The sequence below is a fragment of the Dunckerocampus dactyliophorus genome, chromosome 7 (genome assembly GCF_027744805.1).
Source record: "Dunckerocampus dactyliophorus isolate RoL2022-P2 chromosome 7, RoL_Ddac_1.1, whole genome shotgun sequence".
Classification (NCBI taxonomy): Eukaryota; Metazoa; Chordata; class Actinopteri; order Syngnathiformes; family Syngnathidae; genus Dunckerocampus; species Dunckerocampus dactyliophorus.
In genome coordinates this window covers 27541411-27561209 of record NC_072825.1, presented here as the reverse complement: position 1 = coordinate 27561209, position 19799 = coordinate 27541411, and the positions used below count along the sequence as shown (strand labels likewise).

The window sequence follows — 19799 nt, the reverse complement described above, 5'->3', positions numbered from 1 at the left end:
GGGTGTTTGAATTTAGAGGTTCTGCTGTACTTTATAAATCCACCAAGAGAAATACAAATAAACAGAAGTTTGGAGACAGCTTCTCATTCAATGGCATGGACTAACACTATGCCATAGGATTGCAGACGTGGGTGTCCTGTGTCTTTTCCCTTTAAAAGCATGTCTGTGCTTCTCTCGCAAGCCACCATCCCCATAGCTGGCTCTCCGCATCGCACTCAGCTCAGCACAAACTTAAGTGCTTTTCCAACCACAGCACCTAAGCTTGCACAAATGTTTCCCCATCTCTGTCATCCCACTCTTTGCTGTCTAAAAGCCAAGCAAGCAAGCAATCAAGCATCAGCTTTCTCCATTTCTGCACCAAGAGTCTCCCTGATTGATTGCAATCAGAGGGAAATCAGGACTCTATAGACACAACATTAGGTACAGGCAGAATTCAAGGTGTACCTATTATTGTGACCAGTGAGTGTGCCGTCATGTTTCCCTTACCTCCTGGACCGCCTTCACTAAAGTACTGCACCTTAACTTCTCCACTCCTATCAGATGTACCAGTGGGGGTGGTGGAGGTGACCGTTTCCACCAGCAGTGACCCCCAGCACCGCGAGACTCCCGACACCCCCAGCTCACTCACTGCCAGCCCCCGTGTGAGTACATAGATGCATGCAAAGTAGATGATTAATTTCATATATCATTTCACTTTTTCCCCACTCCTTCTTTAACGTGGTGACCTTGTTCATCCGCAGCCCACTGAGAGTCGGAACAGAAAAGAAGAAGACGGAGAAGAAGAGGAGGAAGAGGAGGAAGACAAACTGGGAGATTGCAGCAGAGAGCAGAGGAGAAAACGGCTCAACGATTTACTTTTGACCCTTCAGCATTCATAAGCTAACACACACACACACACACGGAGGCAAGTGTACACAAGAGCACACCTACTGGGATGCACATTATCAAGTGAACACGAATCGCACTTTCTGCATACATTTACATTGAAAATGAAACAAAAACACATATGACATGTAAAACAAATACTTTCATTCACTTTCATTTTCTTTCATATTCAATGCCCACTCAAAATGTGTCACATCGGAAGGGCATCTCTTTTGCATGCCCCCCCCAGAACCAAAACACTTGCTATTTACCATTTATACTAGGGATGTCCCAATCCGATATTGATATCAGATATTGGGCTGATATCAGCAAAAACTAGAGAAGCACTCAGAGAGCACAGACCAAAAGCGCCATAGTTGCTCCCGTATTGTGATTCACACCAAAATAATAATCCAACATTTTTTTGGATCAGTCTTTGATATTTTGGAGAACTTGTTGGAAACTTGTCCTGGTTTTTTTTCCATTTTTTGTGGAGTTATATGCACAAATTGCAAAAATGGTCCTATCTCGCAATGTTAAAGAATCCTTTAAAAAAATGGCTGGATCCAGACAGCGATCCGGATCACCCCCAAAATTGAATCATTTCTTCCATATCCCATTTCTAACAATCCCTGAAAATTTCATCCAAATCCATGTAGAACGGTTCTTGTTATTTTGAACACAAACAAAAAGATAAACACCGGCAAAAACATAACCTCCGCGCTGCGCTTGCGGTTTGTGCTGTGCTTGGTGGAGGTAAAAATCAATATCGGACTGCATCTCCAATCCCTGATATTGGCAGTCCGATACAGGCAGTCAATTCCAGACTCCGCCCCAACACGTCTATCCAGTAACGGCCAGACAGAGCCAACATGATCACGCCAACAGCGTGTGCTGACATGTTAACAGAGTAGCAATGAGTAGGAGTGATGTGTATTTTAAAGACCAAAAAAAGACGTTGCAAAATATTCCACGCAATTTCCTCCCACATTCCAAAAACATGCATGTTAGGTTAATTGGAGACTCTAAATTGTCCATAGGTATGAATGTGAATGGTGACCAGTTCAGGGTGTACCTCTTGGCCAAAGTCACCTGGGATAGAACAAACCTTTGCAACCCAAATGAGGACAAGTGGCATAGAAGATGGATGGGTGGATGGATGGATGGATGGATGGATGGATGGATGGATGGATGGATGGATGGATGGAAACTATATCCCAGATGCATAAAGAAGTAAATGGCTCATAACTGCTGTTGCTGATTATTATTCTCTGTTTGAGTAATCAAGCCTTTTGTAACATTCCACACCACAAAAGAAGAAATAAAAGTATGTAGCGGGCGATGTTCAAGGCTGCAATATCGGTATCAGATTGGAAGTGGAAAAGGTTGTACAGTCGTGCCTTCTTTATCACGGTTAATTGGTTCCAGACTGCGTTAAGTGAATTTCCTAGAAGTTGGATTCAATATTAATAAACGTAATATTTTCATAGTTACAGCATAGAAAAGCTGTTTATGACTTTCTAAATACGGGTTTTAACATTACTAGAGCCCTGTAGACATGAAATAGCACCCCTATAGTCACTTTTGCACTCCTATTATTCTTTTTTTGCATCCCATTTTGCAGGCTATGAGATCACTGCAGGGAGAACAGATGGCCCAAAATGCACCCATTCATTTTATTTTTTTATTGTCATATAAGTAGTCAAGAAAGCTGTAGATTCTAAAATATATGAAAACACAAGAATACTAATAAAAATACAGTCGTCCCTCGCCACTTCATGCTTTGAATGTCGCGGCTTCACTCTATCACAGGATTTCTCAATTACTGTACATATTAAATCATGCTGTTTGTGTGGTTAAATACAGACTATTAGTAAAAAAAAAATTGCATATTTAAGCAAATATTATGTATTGTTTGCCTAAATTAAGCATTTTCTAGCATAAAAATAGCTAAGTGAGCTAAAATAATAAGTCATTCAGGACATGCAAAGATGTTGTGATGATATGTAGTATTGTACACTGGTCACTAGGTGTCAGTAATGTTACAGTACTTGTGGTGAGGCACACGAGCTTTCATTGCAGGTTTGAATGATCTGACAACAGGCAGATAACCACTAATTAAAACAGAGGCTAGTGTTGGGTAACCCATGCCAAACTAAAACTCAACTCTGATCCCCTGACGTCACTTCCTGTCCGCCCCTCATGCCCCACAAGAACACATTTATGGTACACACATGAGTACAAGTCTTAATAAAGTCTTCAATGTCTAATTTACTCTTATTATGTTTATAATATTGGGTAATAGGTGTGTAACGGTGACTATAGGGGTGTTAGTTCATGTCTAGAGGGCTCTAATAATGTTAAAAACCATATTCAGAAGATTGTAGGTTTTCTGTGCCCTGACTGTGCAAATATTCCATTTATAAATGAGGAATGCGACTTGGCGGAAAATTCACTTATCCAATTAACCGCGGTAAGCGAGGGATTACTGTATGCACAAATGGCCGTAGGTTAAAAAATCCTTTATTATTGCCCATTGTCTGGCTATTTATGGTTACGTCGAAAAGCGCTTCTGTCGATTCCACTGGGTTAGTCTGAGAGGCGTACATTTGTGACTAGTTTAAAATGAGTGTGTTGACGTGTGCATACGCTGATGTGTTGACAGTATGTCCATTCTGTGCGTTAGGTGTGAGCACTGAGAGGAAAAAGTAGGACCAGGCCCGTCGCCAGGACACATGGACAGGTGCTGTTTTGACACTGGGATACGACAACAAGCCAGAAAAATGCAAGAAAGACATCATCATGGCACACTGTGACAGATGTTGAACCGCGCGCTTTGAAGGGCATCACACCAAGGATGCAACCATGGCAACACCTCTTTTGTCCAGGCGGCGAGGCATGAAAGAGAGAGCGGATCAAGGAAAAACAGGCCAGCTGAAAATGAATTTGCACTAGTGCCGGAGCACGCTAAAAACTTGTGTGCAGGCTCAAAAGAAAACACACTTTCTTTGAAAGACTGACCTAAGAGTGGAACATGGCTACTAACTACTGTAGGTCAGAAAGGAAGCTTCCAAAGTCACATTGCACCTTGAGGAAAGGGAGGAAGCACGCCAGCTGAAAAGCTCCCCTTTGGGTTTTCTTCACTTCAAGACAAGGGTTGGGGGGTGGGAGTTTCAGGGGTGGGGGGTTAGGTATCGATGCAAAAGAATTTCTAATAAGGTTTTAAAGAAAGACGTTATTTTTCTGTGCTGTCTGCTAAAGAACTCTATGAAGACTAGGAATGTTTATTTTTCAGTATTGCTTCCTGAGGGTGAAACGCAGTGACGTGTGGTGAGGTTCATGGCTGGTGAGGCACTGTTACTGACTCCTTTGTTAATACAGGTTGCTCATTAAGAGGATAACCAAAACAAGAGGAGAATAATTCACTTTGGTTTATTTTTTTCATAAGCTGAAAAACATTTGTGTTTTGACCTTTTATTTGTATATGAAGTACATGCGCGAAAAGTTCTTTGTTGTAAAAGTTTGATCACCTCCTGGTGAGCTTGGGTGTGTAATCCTCTATCGTGGCAGTCAAATTCCTTCATTCAGCAAAGCATAAAGAAAAAAAAAGCTGGAAGGACAGTGACAAGCACCTTCCAGCTCACGCACGCCCCCACCCCTTCAGGATGCAGTGGTACTGCAAGTGCCTCCCTTATGACATTTCTATGTATTTTCATTAGGGCTGTCAAACACAGCGCGTTAACGGTGGTAACTAATTTGTTTCATTAATTACGTTAAAATTTTAAGTGGGCTGACAAATTATTAAACATTATAATTCATTTAATTGAAACTAAATATGGCCATTTTTACTGTGTTTTATGAACAAAAAGATAAATGACAGGAGACAATTATATTACATTTATATGTATTAGCAGCACCAAATGAACTGAAACTATAACTCAAGCTAAAAGATAGCACACATGTCTGAAAATGTATTTATAGTCTCTTTAATAGTAGCACAACATCTGAATCACACTTAAACTGTGTTATAACGAGCCATGGAGGGTTGCAGTCAAAGACACCAAGTAATTGAAGTTGAATTCACGTGTGTACTTAAATGCATGAAATTGTACTTCCGTCGTAAGAGTTATGTTCGTAAGTGGATAAGAATATCCACTTCATGTTTTTTTTTTGTCTTTCTGTTTAATTAGACCACACATACACGCCTAATAAAGACATTATTGTGATTTTTGGAGTGTGGAGATACATACAGTATATGGTGTTGGAATTGCACTGCTGTTGATGTGCTCAGGTCAGAATAAAGTTACAAAAGAGCGTCAGACTCAGTGTGACTGTGTGGGGAAACTACACTATGCTTCCGTCTGCCGTCATAACAGAGAGGCGGGGCTTGACATGATGCGTGTGAGTTAATTCCGCATAAAAAATTTTACGTAATTGATTAAATAAATTAGTTACCACTGTTAACGCGCTATTTTTGAAAGCCCTAATTTTCAGCATCATTAATGCATGCGCATCATGTCGAGCCACATCTCTCTGGTATGATGGCAGACGGAGCCACAATGGGTCTCCACAGTCACACAGAGACTGCTCCTCTTTAATAGCTTTATTATGACCTGAACACATCAGCGCCATATAGTATAAGTATCTCCAACTCACACACAAGTCTCTAGTCAGCTCTTCATGGAAACGACACTTCCTCATTGTCACTAGACGGCAGCAAGGTGAATTCATTGACACTCCGAAAATCAGAGTACAATTTGCTGCATTTAAAGTATGCTTGGAAATCCAGGAAAATACATCTACACTCAAAACATGTCAATTCAACTTAAGTTACGTGATGTCTTTCACGCAACCCTTCATGGCTCACAATAACACGGTTAAAGTTGTGCTACTATTAAGAGACTAGTGTTAGGCAAATACATTTCCAGATGTGTGCTATCTTTTAGCGTGACTTATCTTGATTTAAATGTTCAGTTCATTTGAAGCTGTAAATACATACAGATATATATAATCCTGTCCTGTCGTTTATCTTTCTCTTCATAAAATACAGCAAAATAGTGGCAAATGGTGATTAATCATGATTCATTCATTTGTTCAACTGTGATTAATTTGATGAACATTTTTAATAATTTCAAACACATTGTCCGATCAGCAAGAATAATGGCGTCACACTTGCATAAAAGATGTTACACGGGCTGTAAAAGTCATGGTGTGTAAAACATGTTTCTGCAACATTATATTATTGGCCACATGCTGACAAACCCAAACTGGCAGACACCCTGCTCCAACTCAGTGTGCACTCAGACGGTAGGCTGGCCTTGCACACTAAGCCGGCAAGGCACGCTCACAGTGGCCTCAACTTAGGTTTGTTCCCTGTATTTGATCAGGAAATCTGCAAATTCCACCATTTTTACTGAAAGGAAAACTGCATTTTTTTTTTATTTTGCTCATCATCCACAATCCTTATGTCAGACATGAACACATATGTCTTTCTCTTTTTTGTGCGTTCTGAAGATATAAAACAACTAAAAAGACGCAGCTCAGAATGCACGTAATGGGAAACACGTGTTCCGCCTATAAAGCCTTCTGAAAAAAAATCCAAACGCTCCATTTACACTTCATTTACTGTACATACAATGTGACGTGCATATTAACCAAGCTACAGCGACATTGTTATTATTATTAACATTGTTACGCCGATCGAACTATGTTACTGACCCCAGGTTATTGACACCTCGCCACACCACACCAGCTAGCTACTAGCCGGCTAGCAACTAGCTTCACCACACACTCGCTCCCAATGCCTCAGGCCACTACCAACAGGTAATGCTACATATTGGACCTGCTGCTGTGTTTTTATTTTTTGAGTTTGGAAAAGTTAATGCTAGGCGTAGATGTTCTTTTCTACGTTGCTATGTGAAATCAATGTGCCCGGAAGGAAGTTCTGGTGATGATTAAAATGTATTATATGTTATCATGAATGTAACTGTTACTACATGCTCACAGCATGTATAAACAACCATAAACCCTTGTGGGAGGTGTTTTAATAGTGGGCTGTCTCGGTGGCATAGGTGTATCCCATTACGTGTCTCCTTTTATCTGTTTTTTTATCTTTAGAACGCACAGAACAGAGAAAGACGTGTGTTCATGTCTCACATAAGGGTTGCGGATGATGGGCAAAATTCAAAAAAAAAGTGCACTTTTCCTTTAAGCCTAGCTCACGACCAGTCGTACGAGCTCCTGCAGCCGGTCCGCGAGGGTGTGTGTGTGACGTGCAGATTTTCAAGCCACAGAGGTTCTTTGGGATGTCAAACAAACTACGGGCGCTTATATTTTTTTCAGGTTGCAAGACAAACTGAGACACTTTGTACGTCTTCGTGCCAACGTGTGTCTTTCGTACGTTTTGCTGGTGTCAGGTTTGGGCAGTTTTTTTCGTACGTCGCACTTGTAGACTCCTATTGTGTGTCGTGCACCACATGTGCACCCCGCATACGTAATTAGTAGGGATGCTCCGATCAGGGTTTTATGCTGCCGATTCCGATACCAATCATCCATGAGTGACATCGACCGATACCGATCGCATGGATTAATTGTACATTTTGCAATTTATTTCTGATTGATGATGAGTGCTATTGGCCAGGGCCGCCGTTAGACAATTCCAAGGGCCCCTGGCAAATACTTCATATTCATTAAACAACCACACACAAATACTGTTTGGAGGACAAGACATATAGTATTATGACAACGATAGACACTTGAAAAAGTTAGTATGTACCCGATGAACGTAATAGCCCATGGGCCAAAAACGAGCTCCAAACTAACAGCATTGTTGTTTCTTTTAAAAACAAAATGTAACTGTGGTAAAAAGTAACATTTGGAGTCCGAAGATGAGGAGCTAGGCAAAGCGTGTAAAGAAAGATGCAAGAGAAGTCGAACAGCGATAGGTTTGATAAGGGAGTGGTCAAACACGCTGGCATGGATTGGCGTAGCCTGTGGCAAGCTGTCAAACTGAAACCATTGAGGTTTTACAGACTAGTGTTGATTGCCACGGCAATACGGGACAAATGCGTTTCTTGTCGGTTCAATATGGGTGTTGTCAACCCTACGTGACACAGCACACTTGCACATTCATGTCATGTCTGTGTTGTCCTGACATGAACTGTCATGTCGCGGCTGCACGACGAGCGGTTTGTCGAATTTTTTCTGATTTTCCGATCACATGCTTTTTACGGAAAGCGGCCGATACTAATCGGCGGCTGATCTATCCGACCATCCCCAATAGTTAGTGCGGCAGATTTTTCCTGTCCTCCACACGTGTCAACATCTTACTCCTTCATGGTCACCACAACTACGTTCTCCATGAACAAAACAAAATGCAGCGATTTGCGGAACACCAAAAATCGCACGGTCCAAAAAATCCTACATCCCGTTGTGACCTTAGCTTTGATAAAAAGTTAAAAACGATTAGAATCATAAAGAAAAGACATCTATGTTCCACTTCAATGGACAAATATGAATATTTTATGTTTGTGTGCCTCACCTGCTTCCCCTGCCCACATGTGACTGGTGAAATGTGTCTTTATTTCCATCAGATTGCCTTTGAGAATGTTTTATTGACAATCAGAATGTCCCGGGGCGTCCAGGAAAGACAGGAAGCGGTTTTGACGTAGAAGTGCCATGCTGTCTTGTGTCGATCGAAGCAATATCTCCTGTGATAAGGACTATTATATTAGGATACATATCGTATATCTTTGTCATGTTCGATTGAGGTTGTGTACAAATGCATAGATAGTTGTCACTTTCTAGGGCATATTTAGTTTCATGTGAATGTACATAGAAGATAAAGCTCTATACATAAGACATCATCTTTTTTTGTTTTTGTTTTTGTTTTTTTTTTTTTTACAACTGACCAATACATTAAATGTCATTAGACTATGATTGTATACTTTTTTTCTTTTTAGACAAGCATGTTTTTTATTGGTCAGACAATCAGTGCTTATTATTTCTTGTCTTTTTTCTTAAGTAGCGTGGCTTTTTTATTTAATGAACAAGCCAAGAAAGTGCAATTTCTTTCACTGTTTACATATCCTGCGTATATTTTTCCTCCCCTTTCCTTTTTTAATGCAAGTGATGATTAACTTTCTAGCAAAGGTACAACTAAAACAACAAAAAAAAGCTATTTATCTAGATTGCATGACATGTAACCTTTGCCTGCTGCCTCTCAATGCATCTGGAAAAAGTCAATTGCCATAGAAAGTAAGCTTTTTTTTTGCTTCTATATCCGATAATGATAATAAAAACCTTTTATGTCTCAGAACTAAACCACGCTTGGACAAACAGTGCTGTCTAGTGGTGTTCATTTACATATTACACAATGTCTTGTCCTCCATAACGACCCACAATAGAGGACGTGTAATCATAGCTACAAGGTGGGGAGGGCTGAGGATGACTCAGGGGACTTTTTCTCCTTTGGCTGTCCTAAAAAGAAAAGAAAAAACATGGCAGCTATTGGAGCTTCTAGAACAGGGGTATCCCAAGTGCGGCCCGGAGGCCATTTCTGGGCCGTGGCTGTTTTTTATTCTGACTTATTCTAAAAATATAACAAGAAAATAAAAAAACAGCAACAAAAATGAATTGCTGTAGTACAGCAGTGATTTTACGAGAATAAAGTCAAAATATGAAGAGAAAAAAGTTGTAATCTAATGACAAAAAGTCATAATTTTACAAGCATAACGGTGCAATTAGGAACAATGACGGTATGTTCGTAGCATAAAGTTGAAATATTAAAGAAAAGGTTGTGATTTTACGTATGAGAAACAAACAAAACAAATTAAGTTGTAATTTTTGGAAAATTAGTTTCCGGGAAAAGTGATAATCTTAGCATAAAGTCAAAATCTTATGAGGATAAAGTCATAATTACGAGAATAAAATGGACAAGAAGAAAATTGAAACAGTAAAATAACAGCAGAAATGGAAAAGCCCAGCTGTAATTTTACGAGAATAGAGTCAAAATATAACAAGAAAAAGTCGTATTCGAGCGAGAAAGAAAGTCGCAATTTTATGAGAATAAACTCGTAATATTATGGAGAAAAACAATGTCATTTTAGGAGTGTAGAGAAATATTAAAGAAAAAGACAAAAACAAAACAAAAAGTTGTCATTTTTTATAATATTAGCTTTGGAAACAAAAGTCATAACATTTTGGGAATAAAGACAAAATATTATGGGAATAAAGTCATATTACAAAAAGAAACATGAAATATCTAGATTTTTTTATTGAAAAAGAAGAGCAAACAGCGAAGTTGATATTAACAATAGGCTTTTTTTTTACCTATATAACAAAGCTGGGATGTAGTTTTTTCTTGAAATATAGACAACTTCCTAGCATATGTGTTGCTTTGCAAAATATCAAAGTGGCAAAGTTGCATCCTTACATTTTTTTAGTCATTTTTAAACGAGGGAAAAAAGTCGCAATTTTATGGGAATAAATTCATAACATTGTGAGGAAAAATAATGTCATTTTAGTAGCATAGAGATTAAATATTAAAGTAAAAATATTATTTTTTTAAAGTCATCATATTATGAGAAACAACAAACAAAACAAAATAAAGTTGTCATTTTTGGAATACTAGGTTGGGGAAAAAGTCATAATATTACAAGACGAAAATTTACAAAGATTATTTGAGAAGAAAGTTGAAATATTAAAATTTAAAAAACAGCAAAAATGGGGGAAAAAGAGCAAAGAGTGAAGTTTGTGCTAATAATAGGCTTTTTCACCTACATCACAAAGCTGGGATCTTGAAATATAACTTGTTAGCATATCTACATGTGTTGCTTTACAAAATATCAAAGTAGCAAAATTGCATTTTTCACTATGTGGTCCGAACTGGAAAAAGTTCTAGACGTCCCTTGTCTAGAAGGAACCATAAGACAATTACAGTGGGGTGAAAAAGTGTTTGACCCCTTCCTGATTTCTTATTTTTATGCATGTTTGATCACACTTAAATGTTTCAGATCATGTAAATATTAGTCAATGACAACACAACTGAACACAAAATGCAGTTTTGAAATAGTAAATGAAGTAAATGAAACTTTTTATAATAACGGACAACAAAAAATCCTGAGCTACATGGCCCTGTGTGGAAAAGTGATTGTCCCCCTGTTAAAACATAGCTTAAGTGAAATTAATTGAGATCTATCAGTCTGGAAAAGGTTATAAAGCCATTTCTAAAGCTTTGGGACTCCAGCGAACCACAGTGAGAGCCATTATCCACAAATGATGAAAACAACAGTGGTGAACCTTCCAAGGAGTGGTTGGCCAACCAAAATGACCCCAAGAGCGCAGCGACGACTCATCCAAGAGGTCACAAAAGGCCCCACAACAACATCCAAAGAACTGCAGGCCTCACTTGCCTCAGTTAAGGTCAGTGGGCCTCATTCACGAAACGTTCTTACGTACAAATCTGTTCTTAAAGCCTTCTTACGAAGATTTTTGGCATTCATGAAACGTGTTCTTAACTCACAGTTCTTAGATCTAAGAACAAATTCTACGAACACTCAGGAGGACTCTTACGCACAAGCAAAGCTTGCACTTTCAATGCGCAATCGCCCTCATGATGGATTTTGCAACCTGATCCCAAAAAATGTAGTGCAAATAAAATATCCCAACAATTATTTATCATCAAAACAACTAAAATATACTCCATCGATAAATATATATTCAAATCCCAATTCATCAAAAAAAAAAAAAGTACCTGGCTGGACGTGCGCTGCGCAGAGAGAGAATGTAAAGGGACCATTACATTTATTTGCTGAAAGCCACGAATATTTGATGTCCTGCTTCAGGCTTCAGGCTTCCCTCTCTGTTCTTGCAGGTGTTCAGGATCATCAGAATAACATTGCAATGAAACGTGGTGTGTCTATTGCGCACGGAGCACCCCCAGATAACGACATGCACCCCCAGCCACGTCTTGAGCCAGAGCACGGGGCTGCTGTATTAATTAGGCAGCGTCTAATCAAATGTAACCACAGAAAAAATACATTGTCACACACAAACTATGCATTTTGACTTTATTTTTCCATCATGATTGTGTAAATATTTTCTAGAGTTTCCAAAATGGTTTGGTTTCTGATTGATGGCCCACCTCCCGTTTCCTCCAGATCCCTCCGGTGCAGTCCAATCTTTTTTTTTTTTTAGTCTATTTTAAGTCAAAACACTTCTTTTTAACCTCTGCGGTGGTGCGTTTCTCCGTGGAAACGGCATTTATGTTTCCTGCAATGGTGCTCCATGCCGACTCTTTTTGGATGGCCTGATGACTGGTGGATACACGTGAAAATAAGGTGGTCTTGTGTTCGCTCACTCCTTGTAAAAGCACCTCTATTTCTGTAGAATTGAAGTTTTTCTTTCGTTTGTTGTCCAGCTGCTCCTCAGTCTTGCCCTTGCACATTGCCATCTCCGCCTCCAGCTGCCCGTTGCGCACGGCACATTTTTTACCTTGTATGGGAAATAATAGGCGGTGACCTATGCAAATTAGGGCTCACATGCACGGGCATCGCAGTTGGCATTCATCAACCTAAGAACACCGGTGCGAACGATTATCCCTACTTAAGAACGTGTCGTGAATGCGGCGCAGTTTCCAACCCGCGCCTTCTTAAGTACACTTCTTAAGAAGACTTTTAAGAAGATTTTCGTGAATGAGGCGTGAATGAGGCCCAGCATGGGAGAGTCCCAAGACCAAAACCACTGCTGAAAAAAAACATTAAGGCCCGTCTCAATTTTGCCAGAAAACATCTTGATGATCCCCAACACCTTTGGGAAAAAACTCTGTGGTCTGACGAGACACAAGTTGAACTTTTTGGAAGGTGTGTGTCCCATTACATCTGGCGTAAAAGAAGCACCGCTTGAAAAGAACATCATACCAACAGTAAAATATGGTGGTGGTAGTGTGATGTTCTGGGGCTGTTTTGCTGCTTCAGGACCTGGAAGACTTGCTGTGATAAATGGAACCATGAATTCTGCTGTCTACCAAAAAATCCTGAATGAGAATGTCCGGCCATCTGTTGGTGACCTCAAGCTGAAACCAACTTGGGTTCTGCAGCAGGACAATGATCCAAAACACACCAGCAAGTCCACCTCTGAATGACTGAAGAAAAACAAAATGAAGCCTTTGCAGTGGCCTAGTCAAAGTCCTGACCTGAATCCTATTGAGATGCTGTGGCATGACCTTAAAAAGGCGCTTCATGCTGGAAAACCCTCCAATGTGTCTGAATGACAACAATTCTGCAAAGATGAGTGGGCCAGAATTCCTCCACAGCGCTGTAAGAGACTCATTGCAAGTTATCACAAACACTTGATTGCAGTTGTTGCTGCTAAGGGTGGCCCAACCATGGACCAAAATTAACCTGACGCAAGATGCTAAATGCGTGCAAAAACTCTCAAAATCGTGCAGAATTTTCATCTAAGACAAATTATTTTCCGTTTGATCGGGTCAGTTCGGTCACGGGAATAAGGGCGCAATATAATTTGCGAAAACCAAATTGCATTGGAAAGTACGGTATTACGGATGGCCATGCTGCGTATGAAAGCAGATCTCTGATTGGTCGTGAGACATATTCCCATCCAATCACGATCTGTGTTGCAGCAGATCGTCTGTTGCTGTTGGAAACAAATATGGTGGTCCTGCTGCTGTTTTAGCTGGTGATCTGCAGACCGAACACGATGATTACTAAGTATTTTGCCAAGGTGGACTCATGTCACTCGGAGTGGGACAACAATAACAATAAGAACCCTAAGAAAAAAAAAAAAAACAACGGCCGATGACTTGTATAAGCCCGCGGTTTATCAGTTGGCCTCAACCTCAGCAGGCCCCTCCACAGGCACCAGTGACAGTTCCTGGACGCCGACGACGCCGACGATGCCGACGACGCAGACGGTGAGTCATGGACGACAGCTGCCACCGAGACCTGGTGCATCTCATGTCGCCATAACCAGCTCGTTAAAAACAGTTTGGAAGTGGATGAAAGAATTGAACACGGACATTGGTTATAAAGTCAAGGACGACGATTGTGTTTACGAAATTTGGTGTGAGGTGTGCAAGGAACATGGTACTGGTTCAGATCGTGGGTCGGCTCTTGTGACTGGTAGCAACAGGGTGAAAAAGGAGGCAATACAGCAACACATTAAATCAACACTTCACCAACGGTCGTTAGCAACCAGGCACACCAAATATTTGGAAGCAAACAAGAAAGCAACTCCAATGGAAGACGGCTTGAAAAGGGCTGATGAAAAAACATTGGAAAAAATGGACAAATTATTCTTGACAGCATATTACATTGTCAAAAAGGAAAAGCCTTTTACTGACTTCCCCGACTTGTTGGAACTACAAAAGTTGAACGGAGCTAATGTGGGGGACACCTACCAAAATGAAAAAGCAGCCAAGGAATTTTGTGCCCAAATTGCCGGTTTTATTTTTGACGATTTGAAAACATTACTGAATGAAGGTGACTACTTCAGTGTCTTCTGTGATGGAAGCACAGACAGAACGGAAAAGGAAAAGGAATGTGTCATGGTCAAGGTGATGGGAGGAGCCACCCAATACCAAAGCCAACGGCATCGTCGAAGCCATCAATAATGCTTTTGCTGCATTTGATTTGCCATATTACAAACGAAAATTGATCGGATTCTGCAGTGATGGTGCCTCCGTAATGATGGAAAAAAGAGGCGGAGTAATCCAAAAAATGAAAGAACAGGGAGATGCTGATTGGATACTTGCACAGTGGTGCTTGGCACACAAGTTGGAACTCGCTGTAAAGGATGCCTTCAAAAAGACTTACATGGACAATGTAGTTGATGTGCTCACGCTCATTACCTACTTCTACAAGGGATCTGCCAAGAGAAACAAGGAAATTTAACAAATCGCCGAAGTTATGGAAGACCATTTCTTGAAACCAGAAAAAGCCAATGGAATAAGATGGGTCGACCACAAACTTAGAGCCATCAGCAAAATGATAAAAAACTGGGAACTCGTCTACATTCACTTGTCAAACTATGCAGAGGACAATTCTAACAGAGCTGATGATCGTGCCAATGCCAAAGGAATTATCACCAAAATGGTGCAGTACAAGTTTGTTTACCTGTACCTGTACTTTACCGAGGACGTTCTGAGTGAGGCTGCTGCTGTAAGTTTGCTTTTTCAGCGTGCAGACATCAACGTTCCAAGCTCTTTGAGCAAACTGCAAAGTGTTCGGCGAACACTGACTGAGATGTTGCAGAACCCCGGTGTGTAGCTGCATCAATTTGGAAACGACGTCCAGAACAACCAGTTCAAGAACCAGACTTTACGAAACCAGTTGGAGCCGGAAGTTCTGTAGAGGCAGAAAACGGCTATTTTGCAAGCAATACTGGACTGTATTGATTCCCGCTTTGAGATGCTTGAATCACCCATCTATGTGTCTTGCAACATCTTTGACCACAAGAACTGGCCAATGGAGGAAGAGGACCTTGTAACATTCGGCACCAATGAACTCACAACGATATGCCAGCACTTCAGCACGCTGTTGGAGTCTGCAAATTGTGACCGGCTCTTGGCTCAGAGAGAATGGATGGATTTCAAATTTCTAGTCAAACAGAGTGATCACTTCAGAAACATCCATCCTCTGGCGGTCTGGCAATGAGTCAGTCAGGATGATAGCAACAGGGGAGACTTCAGGAACATGTTGAAAGTTGTTCATCTCACCAGCCTGTACCCTCTCTCAAACGCAGCTTGTGAGAGATCGGTCTCTGTAATGATGCGAATTAAATCAGATTGGAGGTGCAACTTGAGTGTTGAGACTTTGGACATGCTCATGAGGATCTCGATTGAAGATCCAGATGTATCCAAATATGACCCCAGACCTGCTGTCAACAGATGGTGGCTCTCTGGACAGAGAATGAAAAGACCCAACACTGTGCCTTATGGGCCCAGACAATAGTCCATGGCACTCAGACTTTTCATTGTTTGCTAAGTTACAGTTCAATAAAGAAAATATCTATAAAACTGAAAGCACTGATGTTAAAACAGTTTGTTATTGGACTTTTATTATCATCAACATACAAATACAATATACCATGATTGATTACCAGTGGATTCGATCACAAGCAATAAGTGTACAGTATACATCAATGATCATGACGTGCAAGATTTTTTTTGCCTGAAAATTGCTTCTTAGATGAGCAATTTGCTTGTAAAGTTAAAATCTACAAGCAACAAATTGCTTCCACTGGATTTTGGCAATTTCTACCCGTGCCAACCACTTATTAGGTTTAGGGGACAATCACTTTTTCACACAGGACCATGTAGGTTTGGATTTTTTTCTCCCTTAATAATAAAACGTTTCATGTAAAAATTGCATTTTGTGTTCAGTTGTGTTGTCATTGACTAATATTTACATGTGTTTGATGATCTCAAACATTTAAGTGTGACAACCATGCAAAAAAATAAGAAAGGGGAAGGAAGGGGGCAAAGACTTTTTCACACCACTGTATGTCTTTCACTGACGGGAAAACCCTGAAGTTGATATTTAAAAATAGTATATCAGTGTTTCCCATACAGTCATTCCTTATTAATCGCGGTTAATTGGTACCCAGTTCCCAACTGTGATAAGTGAATTCCCGCAAAGTAGGATTCCTTATTTATAAACAGAATATTTTCGTAGTTAGAGCACAGAAAACCTGTTTATCGCCTTCTAAATGCAGGTTTTAACACTATTAGGTATGAAATAACACCCCTATACTCACCTTTACACTTATATTATGCAACATAGTTGACAGTAAGAAAATAAGACATAATATCGACTCACAAACATTAGCATTTGAAAAGTTTTGCAAATTTGCAAATTATGCAAATTAGACGATGATATCATCAATGCTTGAAACGTTTCGGTATCCTTGAATTTAATTTGCCTTTTATTTGTTGATCATGATTATAATCGGCAAACAAAAAATATATACATTTTTATCAACAAAATTGTTTGTGGACAATTTAACAGCATGTAAATATCGCAATATAATGTAATAGACGAGATGAGAAGTGTAAAATATCGACCACTTCGCGCTAGTATCAATCCGATGCTGATATTACCCGCTGGTCTCGATACTTGGATCGGCCCGGCCATCCCCGAAAATGCGAGTACGTCACAGTTCCAACAATCATGGCGGAAAACGGCGCTGTAACATCGTTTGTGCTTTACAACGCTTCTCCGCTTCTTCTTCTCAAGTGAACTTTTATTACATCGCTCGTGTATCAAATTGAGTCAGGTTACTTACCAAAATGTTTATTCAAATGTCACGAAAACGATGAAAGGGGGTTGAAATTCGCCCCCAGAAAGACAACACAGGAGCTGCGCATGCGTGTCGTGGAGTTTTATGACACGCAAGTCGACATCGCCAACTACTGGTCCGGAATGCATATTACACGTTTTTGATGTCAGCATGTGAAACTTCTCCAAAAAAAACCCAAAACCCGTTAACATTTACTCACACATCTGAACCTAACGACAAAAGAAATGTTGGCTTCCCAAAATATAACATTTTTATTCCACAAATATATAAACAAATCAATCTTTTAATAAACTTTGGCCTGAACTATACATATCCAATATGAATTGTATTTTTGTGTTTTTTAACCCTTTAAAGGCCATTTTATGTTTACAGCCACTCCAGTTTTTATTGAAAAAAACTCCATTTCAATGAGTATTTGCTTATTATTATATTATTTGGCTGTGAGTTGTGTAAAGGATTGGCAACAGTACTGATTTTCATGCATTATTTTTCTAGTCTCAGATGTAAAACATAAACATCTTAAGCATGAATAATATGTAAAACTGCTATACACATCATGTTTTTTTCCACTTTAAGCAAGTCAATCTTTTAAACTACAGTGCTTCAGTCTGACATATATGCATATCAAGTATTAATTCTGTTTATGATATTTTGGGTTTTTAACCCGTTTCCCTCTATTATAATCGGATTCTTGAAAATGTGCCGTAGGCCAATAAAAAATGACCCGCCAGCCACAAATGACCGCAGGCCACACTTCGGACACGCCTGCAGTAAACGGTGTGAAATTGTGCTGCATGCTTTGAAAGGGTAAAAGTAGCACACCAGTTGTCCAAATTGAAATCTTAACATGAAGTAGGGGTGTCCAAACTTTTTCCTGTGAAAGGATGCAAGGGCCACTTTGATATTTTGTATAGATATGCTAAGAAGTTGTACATCCTGTATTTCAAGATAAAAACTCTATCTCAGCTTTGTGATATACAGTAGGTGAAAAAGGCTATTATTAGTATTAACTTTACTGTTGTTTTTAAAATTTTTCCAAATCTTTAAACTTTCTTCATGAAAATTCAGTTCTTGTAATATTATACTTTATTGTAATATTTGGACTTTATTCCCACATTATAACTTTTTCCCCAACTTCAGTTTGTTTTGTTTTTCATATTCAACATTTCAAAAATATTTTTAAAATATTTCATCTGTGTGCTACTAAAATAATGTTATTTTTCCTCATAATATTATTATATTATTACTTTATTCTTGTAAAGTTGTGACCTTTTTCATGTTAAAATTTTCCTTTTTTCTGTTAATATTTCCACTTTATTCTTGTAGAATTAAATTTTTCCATTTATGCTGTTTTCTTTGATTTAATTTTCCAACCACTTCAACTTTCTTCTTGGAACTTTTCTTCTCGTAAGATCATGACTTTACTCCCAGAATATTTTGACCATACTATCATAATATTATAACCTTTTCCCCAACCAAATTTTCTAAAAATGTAAATTTTTGTTTTCATGAATCTATTCAAAAAATTAAAAATCTTTACATTTTTAATATTTCACATTGATGCTAATAAAATGATGTTATTTTTCCTCAAAGTGATGCGACTTTTTGACTTTACAACTTTTCTCTCGTCATGTTTTGACTCTGCTGTAAAATCACTGCTGTTTTTCCGTTGTTGCTTAAATACATTTTTTAGAATGTGCTGCAGGCCAATTAAAAAAACAGCAGTGCACCACAAATGGCCCCCAGGCTGCACTTTGGACACCCCTGGCATAAAGGATTGAATTAGTGTATGTTAACATAAATGTGGGATCTAAAATGGCTTTTTTCATGAGGACATTTTTTTTCATTACGAAAAAAAGTGTCAATTTTTGTGTAGTGTTTTCATTTTAGGCTAATTTAAGGACCACAGATGACAATCCTGAAATGTTTTTAAAATGAACATCCAAATCTCACATATCTTCATTTGCCACAAGAAAAATGGCTGGAAAATAATCAAACTAAGTGGTCCAGCAGTGGTGTCCAAAGTGTGGTCCAGGAGCCATTTGCGGCTCCCAGCTGGTTTTGCGTTGGCCCACGTCATACTCAAAGAATGAACGACTTGAAGTCCACATCTGTGTCAATCGGTGATGATCTTTGAAGGCACACTGATGTGCTGCGGCACAGTGGTTGGGAATCGATGTACAGTGTTAGACCACCACCAAATTCCCATACATTGCTAAAAATGTACTGTTTTACCCCCCAATTCCCTCTAAAACATTAAAACCCCAGAGAAACAAGTAAAGCACATTATTATTGCTTCATTAAGATGTCAAATTATTAAAAAAAATATCGTATTAATACAATTAAAATGATCTATTTTTTTACATTTATTATTATGAATTATTATTTGTCAAAAGTGACATTTCCTTGCCAAATAAATAACCACAACGTGATAGTTTTCGGTTTTCTCCGACATCAATTTGTTCAATGCTGTCCACACTGTATTTTTGTGGTTTTTAACCCTTTAAAGGCCAGCACGTTTGAGGGTTATTATAAGGATTTTAATTATAATTAGAAATACTATTTTAAAAAATAGTTCCATAAAATAAACTTCAATCAATATTTATTATTAGTATTAT

General features: G+C 39.1%; 1 protein-coding gene across 4 annotated transcripts in view; it reads left to right on the top strand.

Moving 5' to 3' along the window:
* LOC129185619 (histone-lysine N-methyltransferase ASH1L-like) overlaps positions 1 to 9203 on the top strand; it is a 43927-nt gene extending 34724 nt beyond the window's left edge. The window contains exons 12-14 of one of the 4 annotated variants that reach the window (XM_054782911.1): positions 541 to 641; positions 741 to 904; positions 3551 to 9203. In XM_054782911.1, coding sequence (XP_054638886.1) covers positions 541 to 641; positions 741 to 878 — 239 coding nt within the window. In that variant the 3' untranslated portion in view covers positions 879 to 904; positions 3551 to 9203. Of the gene's footprint in view, positions 1 to 540; positions 642 to 740; positions 905 to 3550 lie in introns of those variants that run through there. The other 3 variants (XR_008572104.1, XR_008572105.1, XM_054782912.1) reach the window with 3 other exon arrangements.
* Positions 9204 to 19799: the final 10596 nt, after the last annotated feature.